Consider the following 20,246-nt stretch of genomic DNA (forward strand, 5'->3'; position numbering starts at 1 on the left):
ACCCACCACCTGCGATGCAGAGCCTTCTGATGTCCGTGGGACAGGAGACCCCCACTAGCCAGCTGACGTTGTCTTGGGGTGCCTGTGGATGCAGGGGAACAAGTTCTTCACTCCAAGGGAGATTTCTTCATGCTTCCAGGTGCAAACAGAGTCCTCGTGTCCCTGGAGGATGTGCAGCCTTGAATGTTTCAGAATTCTTGCAGGTTCTGGAGAAACAAATGTTGCAAAGAGAACCCTCCCATCAGGAGCAGACGTGCTTTGGTTCCAAAGCAGACCATAAGGGGTTCCAGCGGCCAGGAGCAGAAGGTGTCTTGCAGAGAGTTCCTTGTAGAGTACTGCTCGGTGTATCTGAAGACCCACCCTCGGGGGATCCCTTAAGTAACTCTAAAAGGGAGCTGGTCACCCTATGAAGTGACCCACCTATCAGAGAGGGTCAGGGACATCATCTACCTGGCCTAACCAGTCAGATGCTGCCAGGGGTCTCTGCCATCTTGTTTCCAAGATGGCAGAATCAACAGGCCATCATGCAGAGCTCTGTGTACCTCCTAGGGGAAGAGCTTGGCCACGGGGTGGCACTCCCCTGTCCTTTGTGCTGTTTTGAGCAAGAGCGGGATCCGGGGGTGTAGGAAAGTACCATCTTGCCTGGCATGTTACCCCCATATTTCACTGTATATATGTTGTTTTAGTCTGTGTCACTGAGACCCTGCCAAGCAGGGCCCCAGTGCTCATAAGTATGTGCCCTGTATGTGTTCCCAGTGTGATGCCCAACAGTCTCACTGAGGCTCTGCTAACTAGAACCTCAGTGGTTATGCTCTATCTGCTTTCCAAATTTGTCACTAACAGGCTAGTGACTAAATTTACCAATTCACTTTGGCATACTGGTACACCCATATAATTTCCTTGTATATGGTACTGAGGTACCCAGGGTATTGGGGTTCCAGGAGATCCCTATGGGCTGCAGCATTTCTTTTGCCACCGATAGGGAGCTCTGACAATTCTTACACAGGCCTGCCACTGCAGCCTGCGTGAAATAACGTCCACGTTATTTCACAGCCATTTACCACTGCACATAAGTAACTTATAAGTCACCTATATGTCTAACATTCACCTGGTGAAGGTTGGGTGCAAAGTTACTTAGTGTGTGGGCACCCTGGCACTAGCCAAGGTGACCCCACATCGCTCAGGGCAAATTCCCCGTATAGCGTCACAATGGTAACTCCGAACATTGCCATGTAACACGTCTAAGATCATGGAATTGTCCCCCCAATACCATTCTGGTATTGGGGGGGGACAATTCCATGATCCCCCGGGTCTCTAGCACAGAACCCGGGTACTGCCAAACTGCCTTTCCGGGGTCTCCACTGCAGCTGCTGCCAACCCCTCAGACAGGTTTCTGCCCTCCTGGGGTCCAGGCAGCCCTGGCCCAGGAGGGCAGAACAAGGGATTTCCTCTGAGAGAGGGCGTTACACCCTCTCCCTTTGGAAATAGGTGTGAAGGGCTGGGGAAGAGTAGCCTCCCCCAGCCTCTGGAAATGCTTTGATGGGCACAGATGGTGCCCATCTCTGCATAAGCCAGTCTGCACCGGTTCAGGGATCCCCCAGCCCTGCTCTGGCGCGAAACTCGACAAAGGAAAGAGGAGTGTGTCCCAGACCTCTGCCATCTTGGAAACAGAGGTGTTGGGGGCACACTGGACTGCTCTGAGTGGCCAGTGCCAGCAAGTGACGTCAGAGGCTCCTTTTGATAGGCTCTTACCTCTCTTGGTAGCCAATCCTTCTTCCTTGGTAGCCAAACCTCCTTTTCTGGCTATTTAGGGTCTCTGCTTTGGGGAATTCTTTAGATAACGAATGCAAGAGCTCACCAGAGTTCCTCTGCATCTCCCTCTTCACCTTCTACCAAAGGATCAACCGATGACTGCTCCAGGACGCCTGCAAAACCGCAACAAAGTAGCAAGACGACTACCAGCAACATTGTAGCGCCTAATCCTGCCGGCTTTCTCAACTGTTTCCAGGTGGTACATGCTCTGGGGGTAGCCTGCCTTCACCCTGCACCAGAAGCTCCAAAGAAATCTCCCGTGGGTCGACGAAATCTTCCCACTGCTAACGCAGGCACCAAAAGACTGCATCACTGGTCCTCTGGGTCCCCTCTCAGCCCGACGAGAGTGGTCCCTGGAACACAGCAACTCTGTCCAAGTGACTCCCACAGTCCAGTGACTCTTCAGCCCAAGTTTGGTGGAGGTAAGTCCTTGCCTCCCCACGCTGGACTGCAAAGCTGTGTACCGTGTGAATTGCGGCTGCTCCGGCTTTTGTGCACTCTTCCAGGATTTCCTTCGTGCACAGCCTAGCCTGGGTCCCCAGCACTCCGTCCTGCAGTGCACAACCTTCTGAGTTGTCCTCCGGCATCGTGGGACTCCCTTTTGTGACTTCGCGTGGACTCCGGTTCACTTTACTTCTAAGTGCCTGTTGGGGTACTTATGTGGGTGCTGCCTGCTTCTGTGAGGGCTCTCTGAGTTGCTGAGCGCCCCCTCTGCCTCCTCCTCCAAAAGGCGACATCCTGGTCCTCAGCAGCACCCAAAAACCTGTACCGCGACCCTTGCAGCTAGCAAGGCTTGTTTGTGGTCTTTCTGCGTGGGAACACCTCTGCAAGCTTCATCACGACGTAGGACATCAGTCTTCCAAAGAAGAAGTTCCTAGTCCTCTTCTTTCTTGCAGAACTCCAAGCTTCTTCCAACCGGTGGCAGCTTCCTTGCACCTTCAGCAGGGGTTTCCTGGGCTCCTGCCTCCCCGGACACTGTCGCGACTATTGGACTTGGTCCCCTTGTCTTACAGGTACTCAGGTCCGGAAATCCGTTGTCAGTGCACTGCTGGTGTGTGTTCTTCCTGCAGAATCCCCCTATCACGACTTCTGTGCTCTCTTTGGGTAGTAGGTGCACTGTACTCCTACTTTTCAGGGTCTTGGGGTGGGGTATTTTTCTAACCCTCAGTGTTTTCTTACAGTCCCAGCGACCCTCTAGAAGCTCACATAGGTCTGGGGTCCATTCATGGTTCGCATTCCACTTTTGGAGTAGATGGTTTGTGTTGCCCCTATACCTATGTGCTCCTATTGCAACCTATTGTAATTCTACACTGTTTGCATTACTTTTCTTGCTATTACATACCTCATTTTGGTTTGTGTACATATAACTTGTGTATAGTACTTAACTTCTTACTGAGGGTACTCACTGAGATATTTTTGGCATATTGTCATAAAAATAAAGGACCTTTATTTTTAGTAACTGCGTATTGTGTTGTCTTATGATATTGTGCATATAAGTGGTACAGTAGGAGCTTTACATGTCTCCTAGTTCAGCCTAAGCTGCTTTGCCATAGCTACCTTCTATCAGTCTAAGCTGCTAGAAACACCTCTTCTACACTAATACGGGATAACTGGACCTGGCACATGGTGTAAGTACCTCTGGTACCCACTACAAGCCAGGCCAGCCTCCTACAGGGGGTTCCTGAACTGGTGCACAACGGATTATGCAAGGAGGGCACCAAATGTGCCCTTTAAAGCAGTCTGGTGGCTCTCAGAGGCCCACCACCCCAGCCCTTAGACACCTAATACACAGGGGGAGGTGGGCACACCTCTCCCTTGTAGGAATTCATTTGTTCTGCCTTCTCCTGCCTGAGCCAGGCTTACCAGCAGGAGAGCAGAACAGAGTCTGGAATCGGCAGCAGAGTTGGCTAGGAGCCAGACCCTGTAAGGCTGCACAAGCAGAACTGGGGGGATCCTCTAAGGAACCACCAGAATACAGGGGACCATGCAACTAGCACTGGAATTGGTGTAGTTGCATGATTCCAACATGCTTGATACCAAACATGCCTAGGTTCGGAAAAGCCATTATGTAGTTGGACCACTTGTGTTGACCAGTGTCCACTACATACCTTAAGATGACTTTATGGCATTTACAAAGCCCAGGGAATCGAGTCTGGGGTTTGTAGGGGTACCCTGCTCATGCAACGGTACGCTCACACTTGGGGACATGCATCCTGCCTACCAGAGGGGTGACTTACAGTGTATAAGTGCAGTGACCAGGATATAAGGCAAGCCTTATATCATCTGTGGTGAAAATGTGCACGCACCATTTCATGCAGGCTGTAACGGCAGGCCAGTAGTACAGTTTGCATGGGCTCCCATGCGTGGCACTATACATGCTGTCGCCAATGGGGGACACCTGGTGTACCTAAGTACCACACACTAGGGACTTAGATGAGTGCACCAGTATACCAATTGTGGGTGTAAACAGTTACCAAGCAACCAAATTTAGAGGAGAAAGCACAGCCACTGGGGTCCTGGTTAGCAGCATCCCAGTGAGCTACAGTCTAATCACACTGCATCAGGCAAAAATTGGGGGAAACTATGCTGGAAAGATGGTACTTTCCTACACTTATTTTTTAGCTTTATAGAAATCACAACACAAGATAAAGCAGCAGAAATAATATGCATGGTGAACAACAATAAACACATGATGCAATACGACACTGTGGCAGGGAAGGCCATGGGCTAAATAAGCGCAATCCCCATCCTGGGGAAATCAGGTATAGACTGCTAGCACCCTCCTAGGCAGTACAGAAGCAAACGCAACACTCTGTGCTGTCCATACATCCTCATGCTTCATCGCACTCATTCGGTCGTGCTGTCATTGTCTACCAACACAATGTCAAAGTTTGGGTCCAGTAAGGCAGTGCACATATATCTCCACTCATTTAGATCATCTACCACCCTCTCGTTGCGTCTACTGAGCCACATGTGAGTCTCCTCTGCCAAGGTACACTACATCTCATCCCTATACTATTGTTCAACTTCGAGGCACTCTGTGTCCCATCCATGTGATAGCTACCCTCCACCTGGCTAAGACTAACAACAATTGTAGGAACCAGTACAGTATCTTCCTGCCCTTCAGGCGCTTAACACAGCCCAACAGACAACACAGTGGTGTGCATATCATGTTTAGATGTATGGCCCCGCTGATGTCAGAGACTACCTGAGACCAGAAGTCCTGTACCAGCCTGCACTGCCAGGCTAAATACAGGAAATTGGCATCACCCACTCCGTAGCGGGGACAAATACAGGGAGTGCAGAATTATTAGGCAAATGAGTATTTTGACCACATCATCCTCTTTATGCATGTTGTCTTACTCCAAGCTGTATAGGCTCGAAAGCCTACCACCAATTAAGCATATTAGGTGATGTGCATCTCTGTAATGAGAAGGGGTGTGGTCTAATGACATCAACACCCTATATCAGGGGTGCATAATTATTAGGCAACTTCCTTTCCTTTGGCAAAATGGGTCAAAAGAAGGACTTGACAGGCTCAGAAAAGTCAAAAATAGTGAGATATCTTGCAGAGGGATGCAGCACTCTTAAAATTGCAAAGCTTCTGAAGCGTGATCATCGAACAATCAAGCGTTTCATTCAAAATAGTCAACAGGGTCGCAAGAAGCGTGTGGAAAAACCAAGGCGCAAATTAACTGCCCATGAACTGAGAAAAGTCAAGTGTGCAGCTGCCACAATGCCACTTGCCACCAGTTTGGCCATATTTCAGAGCTGCAACATCACTGGAGTGCCCAAAAGCACAAGGTGTGCAATACTCAGAGACATGGCCAAGGTAAGAAAGGCTGAAAGACGACCACCACTGAACAAGACACACAAGCTGAAACGTCAAGACTGGGCCAAGAAATATCTCAAGACTGATTTTTCTAAGGTTTTATGGACTGATGAAATGAGAGTGAGTCTTGATGGGCCAGATGGATGGGCCCGTGGCTGGATTGGTAAAGGGCAGAGAGCTCCAGTCCGACTCAGACGCCAGCAAGGTGGAGGTGGAGTACTTGTTTGGGCTGGTATCATCAAAGATGAGCTTGTGGGGCCTTTTCGGGTTGAGGATGGAGTCAAGCTCAACTCCCAGTCCTACTGCCAGTTCCTGGAAGACACCTTCTTCAAGCAGTGGTACAGGAAGAAGTCTGCATCCTTCAAGAAAAACATGATTTTCATGCAGGACAATGCTCCATCACACGTGTCCAAGTACTCCACAGCGTGGCTGGCAAGAAAGGGTATAAAAGAAGGAAATCTAATGACATGGCCTCCTTGTTCACCTGATCTGAACCCCATTGAGAACCTGTGGTCCATCATCAAATGTGAGATTTACAAGGAGGGAAAACAGTACACCTCTCTGAACAGTGTCTGGGAGGCTGTGGTTGCTGCTGCACGCAATGTTGATGGTGAACAGATCAAAACACTGACAGAATCCATGGATGGCAGGCTTTTGAGTGTCCTTGCAAAGAAAGGTGGCTATATTGGTCACTGAATTGTTTTTGTTTTGTTTTTGAATGTCAGAAATTTATATTTGTGAATGTTGAGATGTTATATTGGTTTCACTGGTAATAATAAATAATTGAAATGGGTATATATTTTTTTTTGTTAAGTTGCCTAATAATTATGCACAGTAATAGTCACCTGCACACACAGATATCCCCCTAACATAGCTAAAACTAAAAACAAACTAAAAACTACTTCCAAAAATTTCAGCTTTGATATTAATGAGTTTTTTGGGTTCATTGAGAACATGGTTGTTGTTCAATAATAAAATTAATCCTCAAAAATACAACTTGCCTAATAATTCTGCACTCCCTGTATTGGCTCAGGTTGGGGCTATGTGATATAGGATACTGAGTGTAAGATATGTCCTATGAAGAAAATGATAGTGTATCAGCGGGCATTACATGGACCAGAATGTGTGAGTTTGTTGACACGTGTCCAGTCCCTAGTTTCTAAGGAAGCATCAAGATCAATGTCCAATGGCATGCAGGCCCGCGGAGTGGTCCCCTCTGCATCAGCACGCATAGATCTACAACATTGTGATCAAATGACGACCAGAACCACGGTCTCCTTGGGAGTTGACGCTGTTTTCGGCCCTCGCCGGCATCAACATCAAAGGTGCTTCCTCTTCATTTCAATTGCTCTCTGTGGATCACAGAACTGCAAAGATTGTTCTTCGATAGTAGGTGTTGAAGTCTGAGCTACTAGCTCCAGAAAAGGCACTGGAAGCTTGTTGATTTAAGAGCTGTTACAGAACACATACCCACCCGATGGTGGTGGTGGCGGGGGAACAATCCAAGGGTGGAGTTAGTGCCCATGTGCATCTTAGCACAAAAGGAGGTTTCACACATATTATGAAGTGAAACTTCTTTGAAGAAAAACAAGTTGTAAGGTCCAAGGCCGACACTCGACAGCAGGAGTATGCAAAGCATATGTATTTACAGCATTACACCTTATGACCATGATAGTGACAACTAAGGAAGCAATGCTTCAGTCTAGGATTTTTTTTTTGCATATCATTACTTTCACGTGTGTTCAACTGAATCCTTTATAGTTAAAACAGGAAAAGTCACAAAATGCTTTAGCTTGTTAGACTACAGTTCAGGAGTGGAGCTTTGCATCCGTTGTGACATTGAGTCAATTGGTAACCCTAGCCATGGACAGAATAGTTCATTCCAGAGTCTATGCACCTCTCTCCGATTCCAATCTATCTGAAAAAAGTGAGCAAATCAGTGTGTGATTTCTAACTGACAGCAGAACTGTTGGAGGGAAGGTATTTTTAAAGGGAAAGGTATACAGGCGTAGAGTAATGAAGCCACCATGTAACTTTATCCTACTTTTATGTTCTGGGTTTCTCATTAGCAACCTTTGGTAGAAGTTGAGAATGAGGGTTGGAGGACGAAGATTTAGGCATTAGTAGTGTGCAGCATAGGCAGAGAGGTTTTGCAGAATTTCTTGGCCAAACTTAGCACTGCTCAGAGAGGAGGCCTCTAAAGTGCAGTATTGACAGAATACGTGGGGGTAGCCCACAGTCGTCCTGCATATTTCTCCATTGCCTTTAGCACTTGAGGTGTAGCTTTGGACTGGACAGCAGTTGGGTTTTATGCTGAACGTAGCAATGGGCAATGAATGATATTACTCATCTGGCAATGGTGAACTTGCCAGCATCATTACATCCAGAAATCACAAAATGTTGATTTGACTAATGCACATCCTAGGTTTCAGTTAGTTAAAAATGCATGGTCGAGGGGTATGGGGGGCTCGGGCAGTGAGCCAGATGCAAGATGACTGCACTTTGCGCCGGCCGGGCAGCAAAATACACCCAAAATCCTGCCATCCACTACATGATGCTGCAGTGAACTGCCCCATAACCAATGATGCGTACTGAGCAGCCTGTCGACCGACTTCTGTGGCTCTGGAACCCCAGATAATTGTGGAGGACGGCGGTGGGGAGCCATGTGGGCTGCCCGAGTGCCGAGAGTCGGGGCCTGAAGTGTGCAGAGTCCCAGCGACAACCTGCGTGCGGTGAGGAACTGAGGGTGCTGGGCTGCAGAGACGTACCAACAGCTGTGTCTGTGGGCTAGATGACCAGCAGAGTCCTGGAAAGACACCAATGGGTGACAGAGAACTGTGGAGAGGAGAGGCCTCCGGTGAGGGCTTTCCGATGCTGTAGTGTCAGATGGGGTGGGGTGTGCCTGATATTTTGATACTGTGTGTGCCCTAACACCCTTCCCCACAGCATCAAGAAGAATAAGACCAGCCTTCGGTGAATCCCGATGTGCAGAGGAGCCCCGCGGGGAGCTAGCGTCGAGTGAAGGTGAGGGGACTGGTGGGCTGCATTGTCGGCTGGACAGGGAGGCCTCCGCTGTGGGCCATAGCATGAGGGAGGCCTCCCTGATACAGAGTGACGTGGAGGATGCTGTGGCAATGCCAGGGGGCGCGGGAGTGGCAGACGGGGCTGTGCTGCAACAGGCTTGACAACAATGGAGTCCAGGACGTGGAGGCCTGGGCGTGTCGCACTGTGGCACAGGGTTGAGAGAGAGGGGAGTTGAGATCTGGCCCTTGTGGAGGACAGTCCATACTGAGCATTCCAATGTAAGGAGCAGTGGACCTGGCACATAGAGCAGAGCGTGCAGTCTGGAGTGCAGTGCAGGGATCCTCAGGCCTTGGCCGCGTAGCATATGTGGGTTGCGGGTGACCAATCGCCTAGTTTCCGCGACTCCTGATTGGGACGTAAGCGATGCAACTTGTGGGGGAGAGCTGGGCCCGTGATCCAGTCGTGGCCCAACTTCGCCTGCCTGCCTTGTACAACCCGGCAGAGGTAGATTAACAAGACACACTGACTATTAGAATGGGCAAAATGGCTGCGAAGCTAGATAAGCAGCCCTCTCGGATCACAGAAGCGGAACACAGAATGTCCTCAACTGAGGAGGACATCAAAGCCGTCAGTGCAAAATGCCTCAACGTGGAAAGGATTTTGGTGGTCACCCAGGCAAAAAATGAAGATATGGAGGCAAGATTGCACAGCAATATTGCGCATTACTGGAATACCTAAATCCACGAACACAGGGAAAATGGAGACATACGTAGAGGAGATGCTGACCTCTGTATTTGGCTCCAATAGTCTATCCCAACTTCTGGTGGTGCAAAACTGTTGAATTACCGTGACAGGGACGCATGATGGCACAAGAAAAAAGAGAGATCCAATATCAGGGCAACTGGATTGCCTTTTATCCGGACTTCACCATGGCAGTCCAAGAAACCTGGAAAGAGTTCCTGCAGGTGAAGCGGGACCTTCAGAAAGCTTAGATCCCATATGCCATGCTGTATTCTGCACGCTTATGCATTAACTTCAACGGGAAGCAGACCATCTTCTCGATGCCTAAAGCTGCTAAGGATTTAATCAAATCCATCAGTCTGCTGGAGCGCGGACAGCACACGACGGAGCAGGAAGACGAGTAATTTGAGGCATAATTAAGTACAGCACCCATCACTGAACCTGATCGGGGCTCGCTCCTGCTGGGGCCGAGGAGTGGAGTAAGGTGATTCTCCTCTTAATGCAGACAGGGATATAGCCTCATTGCTTATTAGCTTAAAAGATGGTGCAACTTCAACTATTCAGGTGGACCGCCTCTGTCCACCTGGTGGTTACCAGGATCCTGACGACCCCCTCAGAAGGGAGCACCCCAAATTGTTTTGTTAAGTACAATGGATCTAGTTATGTTCATTTGAAATGTTTCTCTGTTGCTTGTTTCCTCTCTAGGGTTGGGTACTGTCTTAGGCAATGTTAGCAAGCTGAAGTGGGAGGGGTGTATATTAGGGGGTTGTTTGTATATAACACTCCACACAACCACATCACCTGACATGGGCCATACTAAGCATCCAACAAGGCACCCCCAGATGACCCAGCCGTCTGCACACACTCTGGATGGCTTAAGTCGGAGGGAAGATAAACTTAATACATGAAACATAAGCTGGCTCAATAATTCCAGAAAAACTAGATTGGTTATTTGATACCTCGAGCAGCATCATATTTTGTAGGAAGCTGGCCTAGTGTGTGGTGGGTACCTATGGTACTTACATCTTATACCAGGTCCAGGTATCCCCTCTCAGTGAAGTGTAGGCAGTGTCTAGAAGCCAGGCTCTCTAGAGGTAGCTGTGGATGGGCAGCCAAGGCTTATCTAGGAGGCATGCAAAGCTCATGCAATACCACTACAGTCACACAGTACTTATACACAAGAAAGAAAACACTTGGTTGTACAAAAATAAAGGTACTTTAATTTTTGAAACACAGCATCGGAAAATACTAGCAATGCAACCCTCCAATAGGAGGTAAGTAAATACACTATATATACACACACACACATATATATATATATATATATATATATATATATATATATACATATACACACACACACACAAATAAACAGTAAGAGGCATAAAAAGGTTAGAAAACAGTGTAAAATAGCAATAAGCAAAAGTAGCCGTAGGGGGAGCCCAAACCACATACTGAAAAAATGGAATGCAAACAAGGTACCCCCATCCAGGTAAATAAGATGTGTAGAGGGGAGCTGGGAGCACTAAGAAACCACACAGGTAAGTAATACAGTACCCCCCAGTGACCAGGAATGCAGGAGTAAAACACTGGATTTCCCCCAATCCACCCCAAATGATGAAAAGAAGAAAAAGAAGACACCCAGAACAGCCTGAAAGAAATCAGCTGTGGAATACTGAAGATGGGGACCTGTGGAGAAAGGGGACCAAGTCCAGAAGTGTCTGTGAAGTCCAGGGGGATTAGGAGATACTACTCACCCAGAGGTACCTTTTGGAGTTGGTCGACGAAGAAGGAAGACAGGTCAGCACTGTAGCACAGAAGCTGGAGAAGAGTTCCTGATGCATGCAAAAGGTGTCCAACGCTGGAAGCTGGATTGCAGACAGGTGTCGGTGAAGTATTTCCACCAACAAGCCTTGGCAAAGGCAACCTTGCCGTTGGAGGAAAAAGGGTGCTGCCGGGGACTAGCAAGGTCCAGGAGGACTCTACCCAGGAGGAGGGGGAGGCACAGGGGACTCTCCATGTCGCAGAACGCCCACAGGAGCAGAGGCAGCGCCCACAGGAGTCCCACAGGACAGGGACACAGAAGTTGCTGAAGCAGCCCACGCAGCACCACTGAAGTTGCTCCCACGTCGCTGGAGGACCACGCAGAGGTCCAGAATTTGCAGGAGGGAGTGCTGGGGGCTGAATCTACATGTCGCCTGAAGTAACCCTTGGAGGTGAAGCAACAAGGCTTGACAGCTGTAAAGGACACGGTGCACAGGGGTGCTGTCTTGCGTGGAGAGGAAAGGACTTACCACCACCAAAGTGCGACAGCTGGTAGAGAGGACCAAGAGAGACTATATGGACCACCACCTGTGATGCAGGACCCACGCCACTCAGAATAAGGGGAGATCCACACAGCCAGTCCCATTGAAGCCAGGTGAATTCTATAGAGAGCTCACTGACCATCTGGCTCTGCACCTACACGCTATGAATGAAGAGGCATGCCAGAAACAAATATTACCGCCCTTGCTGCAAGAGGCTGCGATACTGACCCTCCTAAAGCCAGTGCGAGTCATTCAGACCACTCTCACTCATTAACATCGACACGAAAATCCTAGCTAAAGATCTGGCAATTCAGCTCCAATCCTTACTTCCCAATTTGATATTATCGGATCAGACCGATTTCTTTCCTTTCAGATCGACCACACACTATCTGCACACTATTTTAGCCCTGTTGCATCAGGTGGACATGGCACTCCAGGCGGCGGCAGTCCTACTGGATGCTGCCAAAGTGTTTGATTCCATCACCTGGGAATATATGACCTCTGTATTGTTGCGTATGGGCTTCCCAGAGCCCTTTCTCTGTTGGATAAGACTGCTATATAGTGCCTCTGTGGCCCGGATCAGGATAAACAATAACCAATCAGATGCGTTTTCCATTGGCGGGGGGGGGGGGGGGGGGACAACAGTGCTGCCCCCTGGTCGCCATTGTTATTTGCCCTGGCGCTGGAACCGCTAGCATGCCTCATCAGACAGAAGCCTGCAGACTTGGCCCTAAGATTTCGATTACAGCCATTAAGTATCTCCCTCTATGTGGACGACATGGTCCTTATTGTCCTATATGTCAGAGACTCTGCACAGCATCTTTCCCTTGTGATTAGAGAATACGTTACATTTGAGTATTACTCTAGCCTATGTATAAACTGGTCAAAATCTGTCATTCTCCCACTTACGCCTGCCATGCAGCAATGCACGTTGGAATTTCCACTGAAGTGGGACATGGATCCGGAAAAATACCTTAGCGTTTGGGTACACAGGGATTCAGATACAGTAATTCATGCGAATTACAGCAGGACCATCTCCAAGTTGAAAGATCAGGTCGCTAGTTGGTCGGCACTGCCATTGTCGCTGGCAGATAGAATAGCTGTCACTAAGATGGCAATTCTGTCCAGATTCTGATAGATATTCGTTAACATTCCAATTGTTCTACTTGCATATTTTTTAAAAACTCTCAGAGGTCTGCTGACTAGGCTCACATGGGCTGGGAACCACCAGAGAACTAGTTGGGACACATTTACATGCCATGTGCCAGTGGGAGGGTTCAATGTGCCGGGTATCTAGCGAAACTACCTTTTTGCTTCGGTGAATTTGTCATGCGTTGGTATGTAGCACATGAATACATCCCACAAGTTGCTATTGAACAAGATGATGTGCATCCGCTGACACTCTCGGCCATATTGCACTATAATCTTGAGGGTGCTTTACACACAAACACATTGCACTCCACCACCGTGCATTGCGCCATCTAGCGAAATGGGCGAGGAAGCGCCCACTGTATGCTCCTACACTACACCACCACCCTGATATACCTGTCGCTCAAGAAGACAAAGGCTATCAGTTACTGACCAAGGCAGGCTTAAAAACTATGGTAAATTTATAGCCCTTGTGGATCTTGCAGAATCCAAGCAGAGGACTCCACTGCTGGCATTCATATATTACCGTCTACAAGCAGCCCTTCACTTCCTCTACCCACAATTTCCAGATGAGCCTCCTACACTCACTGCAGGTCCTACTCCGCAGCACAACACAACGGCACCTCATCATCAACGCCTACAATGCTGCATTTGCAGATAGAGGGCGGATAGCCAGGGAGGCACTGGAGGTATGGAATGCTGTTCTCCCGCATCCTTTAACAGACGCAGACTGGAGTTTCTGCTGCCAGCAATTATACACACACTTACATTCAATTGTGATCTGTGTATTATTCATTTTAGATTCCTCTATCAAATGTATTACACCCCTGTGAAACTGTATTGATAATGATTAAGGGAAGATGCAAATTGTGTGCGATGTGGGGAAGGGAAGGCAGCAGTCCTGACATATTGGCTGGAGACAACTGAGGCCTTAAATAACATGGTAATGGAAAGTGTAAGATGTGACCCAGCCATTTGTTCTTTAGGATTGATTAGAGAACGTCAGGCTGTAAACAGTCGATTTTTGTTGGTAGGGTTACTGTTAGCAAAGGGAAGAGTTGTGCACCATTGGAGGAGTAAGATTAAGCCCACCAAGAAAGCCTGGTAGTCAGATATGCCTTACTGTCAATCTCAACTAGAACTATATGCAGAGGAACTGCCAAAGGGGTTATCTCAACCTAAAGACATATGGAGCCCTCTGACTGCATATTTACTGATGCTCCCTGGTGACATGCATGATCTTAATGGCAATGGGAACCTCTAACGTGTTGATGCTTGGACCGTTGGAGAAATTGAGACAAACATTATATAAAAGCGATTGTTCATATGTGGCCCTTTCGATGGGGGAATGTGGGAGTAGTGGACAAGTAGTTGTTTGTAATGTTTTTACATGTGTGTTATACTATGCAAAACGTACAAAATAACAACAAAATGCAGTCTATTTCAGGAGCTACTTATGGAGAGACTCGTTAACTGAAGAGATATGGGAAAAACATGGACAGGTCATCTCATTCAGATGGAATTCTGATGGCACTTTTAAGATGAAGAGAGGGTGAGTCAGAGGAACCATTATTTCCATGTGGGACACTGTAAAGGTTTCTTATGGGCACTGCACCTGAAGCTGGCTTACACACCTATCGGTTGTTGTGCCCACAAAGAAGCAGGCCTCCCATGAAAGTAGTTTGGGGGAAGGGAATGCAGGATGACCTTGACTCAAAATATTGGAGCAGCAACAAAGCCAAATTAAGGCCTTAGGATGCAGCCGGACACTGCACAGTTGGAACAAAAGGCTCAGCTTAGTCAGCTGTCTCGACAGGCTCCTCAGCTCTGGAGAAGAACTTATCAGGTTGATTCCTTTAGGCCTCTATAGCTGCGGGGGATGTGATGAAAGTGCTCACCTGCACTCATCGCTCAGGAGATAAGTACAAAACGTCCAGCTTAGCAAAAACAAAAAACAAACAACAAAAAAAAACGTAGCCACTTACTTCACATCTTATGTAGAACTTCCAGGCAGCTAGCTGCTGGTACCTCCAATGTCTCTGAGGAAAGGCTGAGATATGGGAAGACACACTTCTCAGAAATAAAAGCCTTGACCTCTATAAAAAGGTCCTCAGAGGCAGCACTAAGGTCAAATGGCAGCATCCAGAAATGGCAGTGTCGGTTCACTCAGTCTTTCATCTTTCCCATTAAAACACTGCAGATTCCACATCTCCCTCTATTTGGGCACTGCGTAAGAAAAGGCCATTATGCTGAAGGTGGAAGAGGCCTGAATGTAAAGTCAGCAGCGAGTCCCGTACAGCACATCTACCATCTAGATCAGTTAAAGCCCAGTCACCATGCCCTGACCTCCTGGGCTGCAAAACTGTAGTGAAGGAAGGTGGTGATGACAGCCTCCAGACATTCTGTGGTAAAAGATTCAACAGGGGCGAGGATACTGAGAATGGAAGAGGATACTGAGAACGGAAGAGAACACTTAAAATGAGCTGGAACATGAAAACCAGAGTAAAACGAAAATCAGTTCTCCTCAGACTAGGCAGGGAAAATAGAGCTGCTGCAACAGCCGTGAGATGGGTTCAATAACGTCTCCTGTCCAGGAAGGGAGCAGGCAATAAGACAGACATGCGATGCCAGAAGTGTTCTAAATGATGCACTCTTTACCACAGTACAAGACAGATCACACATTCTCATAATCAGTCCTGCACAGGCAGAGAGAGACCCACAGAACCCCAAATACCCCGTCTGGTTTACATTTGATTACCAGCAGCATTCTCTTCTTCACAATATCATCACGCACCATTATCCCAGACACACCATCAAATGTTTATCCTCAGACAGCACTCTTACATTCTCATGTCAACAACAAAGCAACAATGCCATATGGTTGGCAATCACACTGCCAACCCATACAACGGTAACACACCATAGAACAAACAATGCAATATGGCCAACATAAACACACCATCCCATCAGGTGCACAACAATGCATCATAATCACTTACTGGGATATGGGGCACTGACTTAGAAAATCCTACTTCTACTGAACAATGGATAACATTTATATATTCATTTATTGTATTTAGTCCATCATTATTCTGCTTATTAGTTTGCTATTGTGTGCACCATTATTCTTTTCAATGGTTCTTGTACAGTACAGATTTCATTTCCTAGGTTTGTCCCTTGCAGGCACTACCCAGTAGCTATTCCGTCCTCAGATTCTAGTGTATTGAAGAGTTCAAATCGAATTCAATTATTGTCTTGCTTACTCCAGTATATGTCACCAATCCTTACTCTTGTTGGTAGACACTATGCCCTTACTTCCTGAATTCCCTCATCTTTTAATTGAAAAAACTTTCTATATTAAGTAACCCAGTAAGTGTATTAGCAGGAGTGCTGATTTCAGAAGGCTGGACATACAGTGCATACACTACAACCTTTTGGATACATGAGTAAATCACCCACACAGAAATAAAGCTGTCCTAATAGGTTACTGCATTGTGTCAGCTGTTTGGATGGATGCAGAAAGTGATGTAAAGAACGCTGTCTGACCTTGTTTTTAGAATCACTCGGAACACCCTCTGGAATTGATGGGGCAGATGCTGCTTCGTCCAAGTAAGAGGTGTCTTCATCAGCCAACAAGTCATCACCAAGAGCATCCAGTTCTGAAATTCAACGCATCCATAATTTAGAAATAAAGATTGATGAAATGTTAAATACTTACTATTTGTTTTTGTTTTTATTTCTGGGAGATACCAGACATGAAAGAAAAAAAAACGTGATCAGGAATGACAGGCCCTTCGAGTGTGTCTAGTTCTGAGCACAACTACACAGGCCTGATCCTTCCTAGGTTGAATATAGGAAGACCACTTCACTCACCTGCTTCCAAATCATCTTCATCAATTTCTGGTGTTCCATAGCTGCGGCTGAGTGCCTCCTGTATTTCATTAGCATCCTCCATCATATCCTCTAACTGATCTTGCAAATCCTAGAAAACAATATTAGTTCCATTATAAACCAGAGGATATTAAAACTAATTACACAATTGAGAAATGCAAGTCACTTGATTTCAAAAACAGTCATGCATAAGCAGGACCTTCGTACTAGTAAACAAGTACCAACTCAAATAATGTTTTGAAGAGATATTCTGTTCAACTAATTATATATTACCAAAAAGAGAGACCTTTGCCTCAATGTAGTTACAAAATCTATTAAATAGAACATCAGAATGAGTGGAGCTCCGCATAAAATGACTCTTTCAAGGGCTGGGAAGTGTTATAATTGAGCTGTGATGGTAAAGTAGTAGAGTAGGTGTGATCCATATGGGTATTGATAGTCCAGGCAGGAGGCGCCATAATCACACAGTGCAATGGCCCACATATCAGAACTTCAAAAGGAGATCTATTTGTTGGATACCTATAGTGGATACCACTTCGTAACTGAGGCAGGTAAAGTAAGAACAATTTACTACCTGACAACTAAAGGCACAGCCTTTGGTGAATGCAGGTTACCACTCTTCGAAACTGACTACAGTAGGTAACACTTAATTTTAACAGAAACGTAAACTACATTCTATTAATTAAAATTACAGTCAACTGCGGTAGACGGTAGGAACTATTTTGTTTCTATTACCCCCGCGTTCCACTTTAACTGCCTCTTTGGGGGCGACTGGTTCTTTATAACTATAACATCTTTTCCAGATGTGAACTTTAATAGATGTAAGGTAATCGGCACACCAGCATGGGCACTGAAGACTGGTATACCACATACAACACAAGACTTAGGTATCCAATTAGAGATGAGAAGGGTGCTCGCACCTTTCACCAGATGGCGTAAACCTTCTCATTCCTTTAATCTACTCTCAAAGCAGAGCTAGCCTGATTCCTGCTAAGCTGCAGTTTTTCTAAAAGAAAAACCTCTGCAAGAGTCCTCTGCCAACGCTGACATCAGCACCAGCACCAAAACCTAGATATCAAAAACCTTTGTGAACGTGTACAGATACAAACGTTGCATATTACAACAATAGATAAAAACCTGCACATGATGACCCTTATTTAATTAATTATTTTATTTTGCAATGGAAACTTTCGCCCAAAGAATTAAGCAAAACATTAATTAATGGTTAGATCAGAGGAAAGAACAAAACAGGCTGGTATTATACGAAGATGACGGACTGTGTCTGATAAAAACAAACAACTTATAGACTCCCTTTTCTGACGTACAAAATAGCGTTATTCCAAAAAGTATTTCAGGCTTCACATACAGTTTGGAATATCAAGTGTAACAAACATCACAGACACCAGGTAGCACCCAGCACTTACATCATGCATAAATGTCTCACTGGAAAAATGAGAATAGAAGATGCTTCGGCGTGACCCATTTCAGGGCTAGGGGAATGTTTACAAGAAAAAAATAGTCTACAATCACTTGAACTGCTATACAAAGACCTACGAATTTGGAGGAAGTCAAAGACATTTTGGTTAGAACCCGGTACACTAATAAAAAAGGAGCCTCATTCTATGGGTTTAATATATGGCACAGTCAAAATATCCCATAAAGACATACCATTTACCTCATCTGCCAAAAGGTCATGAATTACAAAAGAAGAACCTAGTTCAAGCACTCTATGCTGGTTTTAAGGTTGTTGATTCCAGAACTACAGCTAGAAACTATTTCAGAAGGGTCTAGAAACTCTGTAGAAAACCAAAAGACGTCAAGTGCTCAACAATACTTAAGTGAAATTGTGCTTTTTCTCAAGACACTACTTATCCACACCTGGGTAAGATGGTCACCAAAAGCACCTGATCTAACTGCAACGGTGGAAGTACAGGAACCTTTATGTTGTTTATATTTTTTAAATACACGTTTTTCAAAGAACGCTGGGCTGGAAGCATTAAAAAATCTCCTCACTATACAAGTAGATGAAGATCTTTTGGGGGAGGAAAGACAACAACAATAGAGGGAATAATTAGAAAATGGAAATAAAAGGCAACGGAGGGAAAACAACTGCCAATAGGTGAGGAATATTCACATGAATAGAATGAGAGACTGACCAAAAAATAAAAGTGAAGAATAACCACAAATGCATGTTTAAGACTAATGCTAAGAGGAGGCGAAGGAGATCTGTTTATGTTGAACAAACATGACAGTATTTTTTAACAAAAGATCTCTGGACAGATGGATAAAGAAAGAGAGTGAGTTGGATTAAAATTGGCCAAGAGAAATGAGCCATCAAGAATGAAACACAGCAGGAGAAGAATAATCACAACTGGAAATTGCAAATAAATGCAATCAGCTAGGTAGTGGATCAGTGGGATAACCACGACAAGAACTGTAAAAATTAACCAATGGGCCTGGGTGGTTTAACATTAAGCCCAAATGTTCCTCCTTGCAATCTGTGCACGAGTTGACCCCTCAAGGTCTTCATTATTGCCTCTGGTGCCCGAAGTGCCTTAAACCGGCCTGAGAATAATATCTCCCTCAGTGGTGGCAGATCTCATAGGTCAGTATCCTGGATAATACTCACACATACATATCCATTCACTAAAACGTGAGAATTAGTCTACCCTTCCATACGTATTAGGCTTAAGAACCAGACAATACAATTCTCTACTGCCAGCGCTACAAATGATACATAAACTTGTATGCATACGTAGAAGTATCATGATCCTATCACTTCAGTACTTCTTGCAATTGATATTCAACATGTAAATAATTAAGCTATGCAAAGTTGCTGTAAAAGTATTGTTCTGAGAGTGCAAAAATGAATAAAAACAGTAAGTTAAAAAAAAAAAAGGGAAGAGCATGGTGAGCAAGCAAGGCTAAAAGCAGGGGAAGACAAGTTTGCAGTATACATGTGAAAAGAGTAGAGGACCCGAAGACCTCCCCACATAAAGGAAAATGTCAAAGAAATAAAAAAAAATATTGGCCAAAATATCTGTATTTATAAATTAGTGACACGTTTTGTCGCACAGATCCATTAGAATGGCTATGCTAGCAGGGATAGAAATTGGAACAAATAATAAACAATTCTGAGAAACAATGATAACTACACAAAGGTCAAGAGTGCTAACTCGTTTTTTGTTTATTAAAAGTCCTTGTGGAACCTTACGTCCACTAAACATCACTACTTTTAGTCTGTGGGCACATGCAGGCACAGCAGGTAGACTTTCTAAAATGACAAAAAGAGAGTGGCATAAAAGAATGGCATAAGTATACATAGACAAGACAAAGCTAAAAGACAGATTCATTATCAAGCCCAGAGAAATAAAGTATGGTAAGTGAGCACTGTCGGAAGATGGCCAATACTGTCATGCATTATAATGACTCAAACTTATAATCAATGTCCAAAAAACATTATTTATGTATTTTTGAACCAACATGTTCTT

General features: G+C 45.8%; 1 protein-coding gene across 1 annotated transcript in view; it reads right to left on the bottom strand.

Moving 5' to 3' along the window:
* CHMP5 (charged multivesicular body protein 5) overlaps positions 1 to 20,246 on the bottom strand; it is a 61,694-nt gene that overhangs the window by 12,656 nt on the left and 28,792 nt on the right. Inside the window, exons 6-7 of the mRNA XM_069219548.1 lie at positions 16,738 to 16,846; positions 16,411 to 16,523 (exon numbers count right to left, since the gene is read on the bottom strand). Of these exons, the coding sequence (XP_069075649.1) occupies positions 16,411 to 16,523; positions 16,738 to 16,846 (222 nt within the window). The remainder of the gene's footprint in view (positions 1 to 16,410; positions 16,524 to 16,737; positions 16,847 to 20,246) is intronic.

Source organism: Pleurodeles waltl, chromosome 2_2, assembly GCF_031143425.1.
Source record: "Pleurodeles waltl isolate 20211129_DDA chromosome 2_2, aPleWal1.hap1.20221129, whole genome shotgun sequence".
In the NCBI taxonomy this organism is placed as follows: domain Eukaryota; kingdom Metazoa; phylum Chordata; class Amphibia; order Caudata; family Salamandridae; genus Pleurodeles; species Pleurodeles waltl.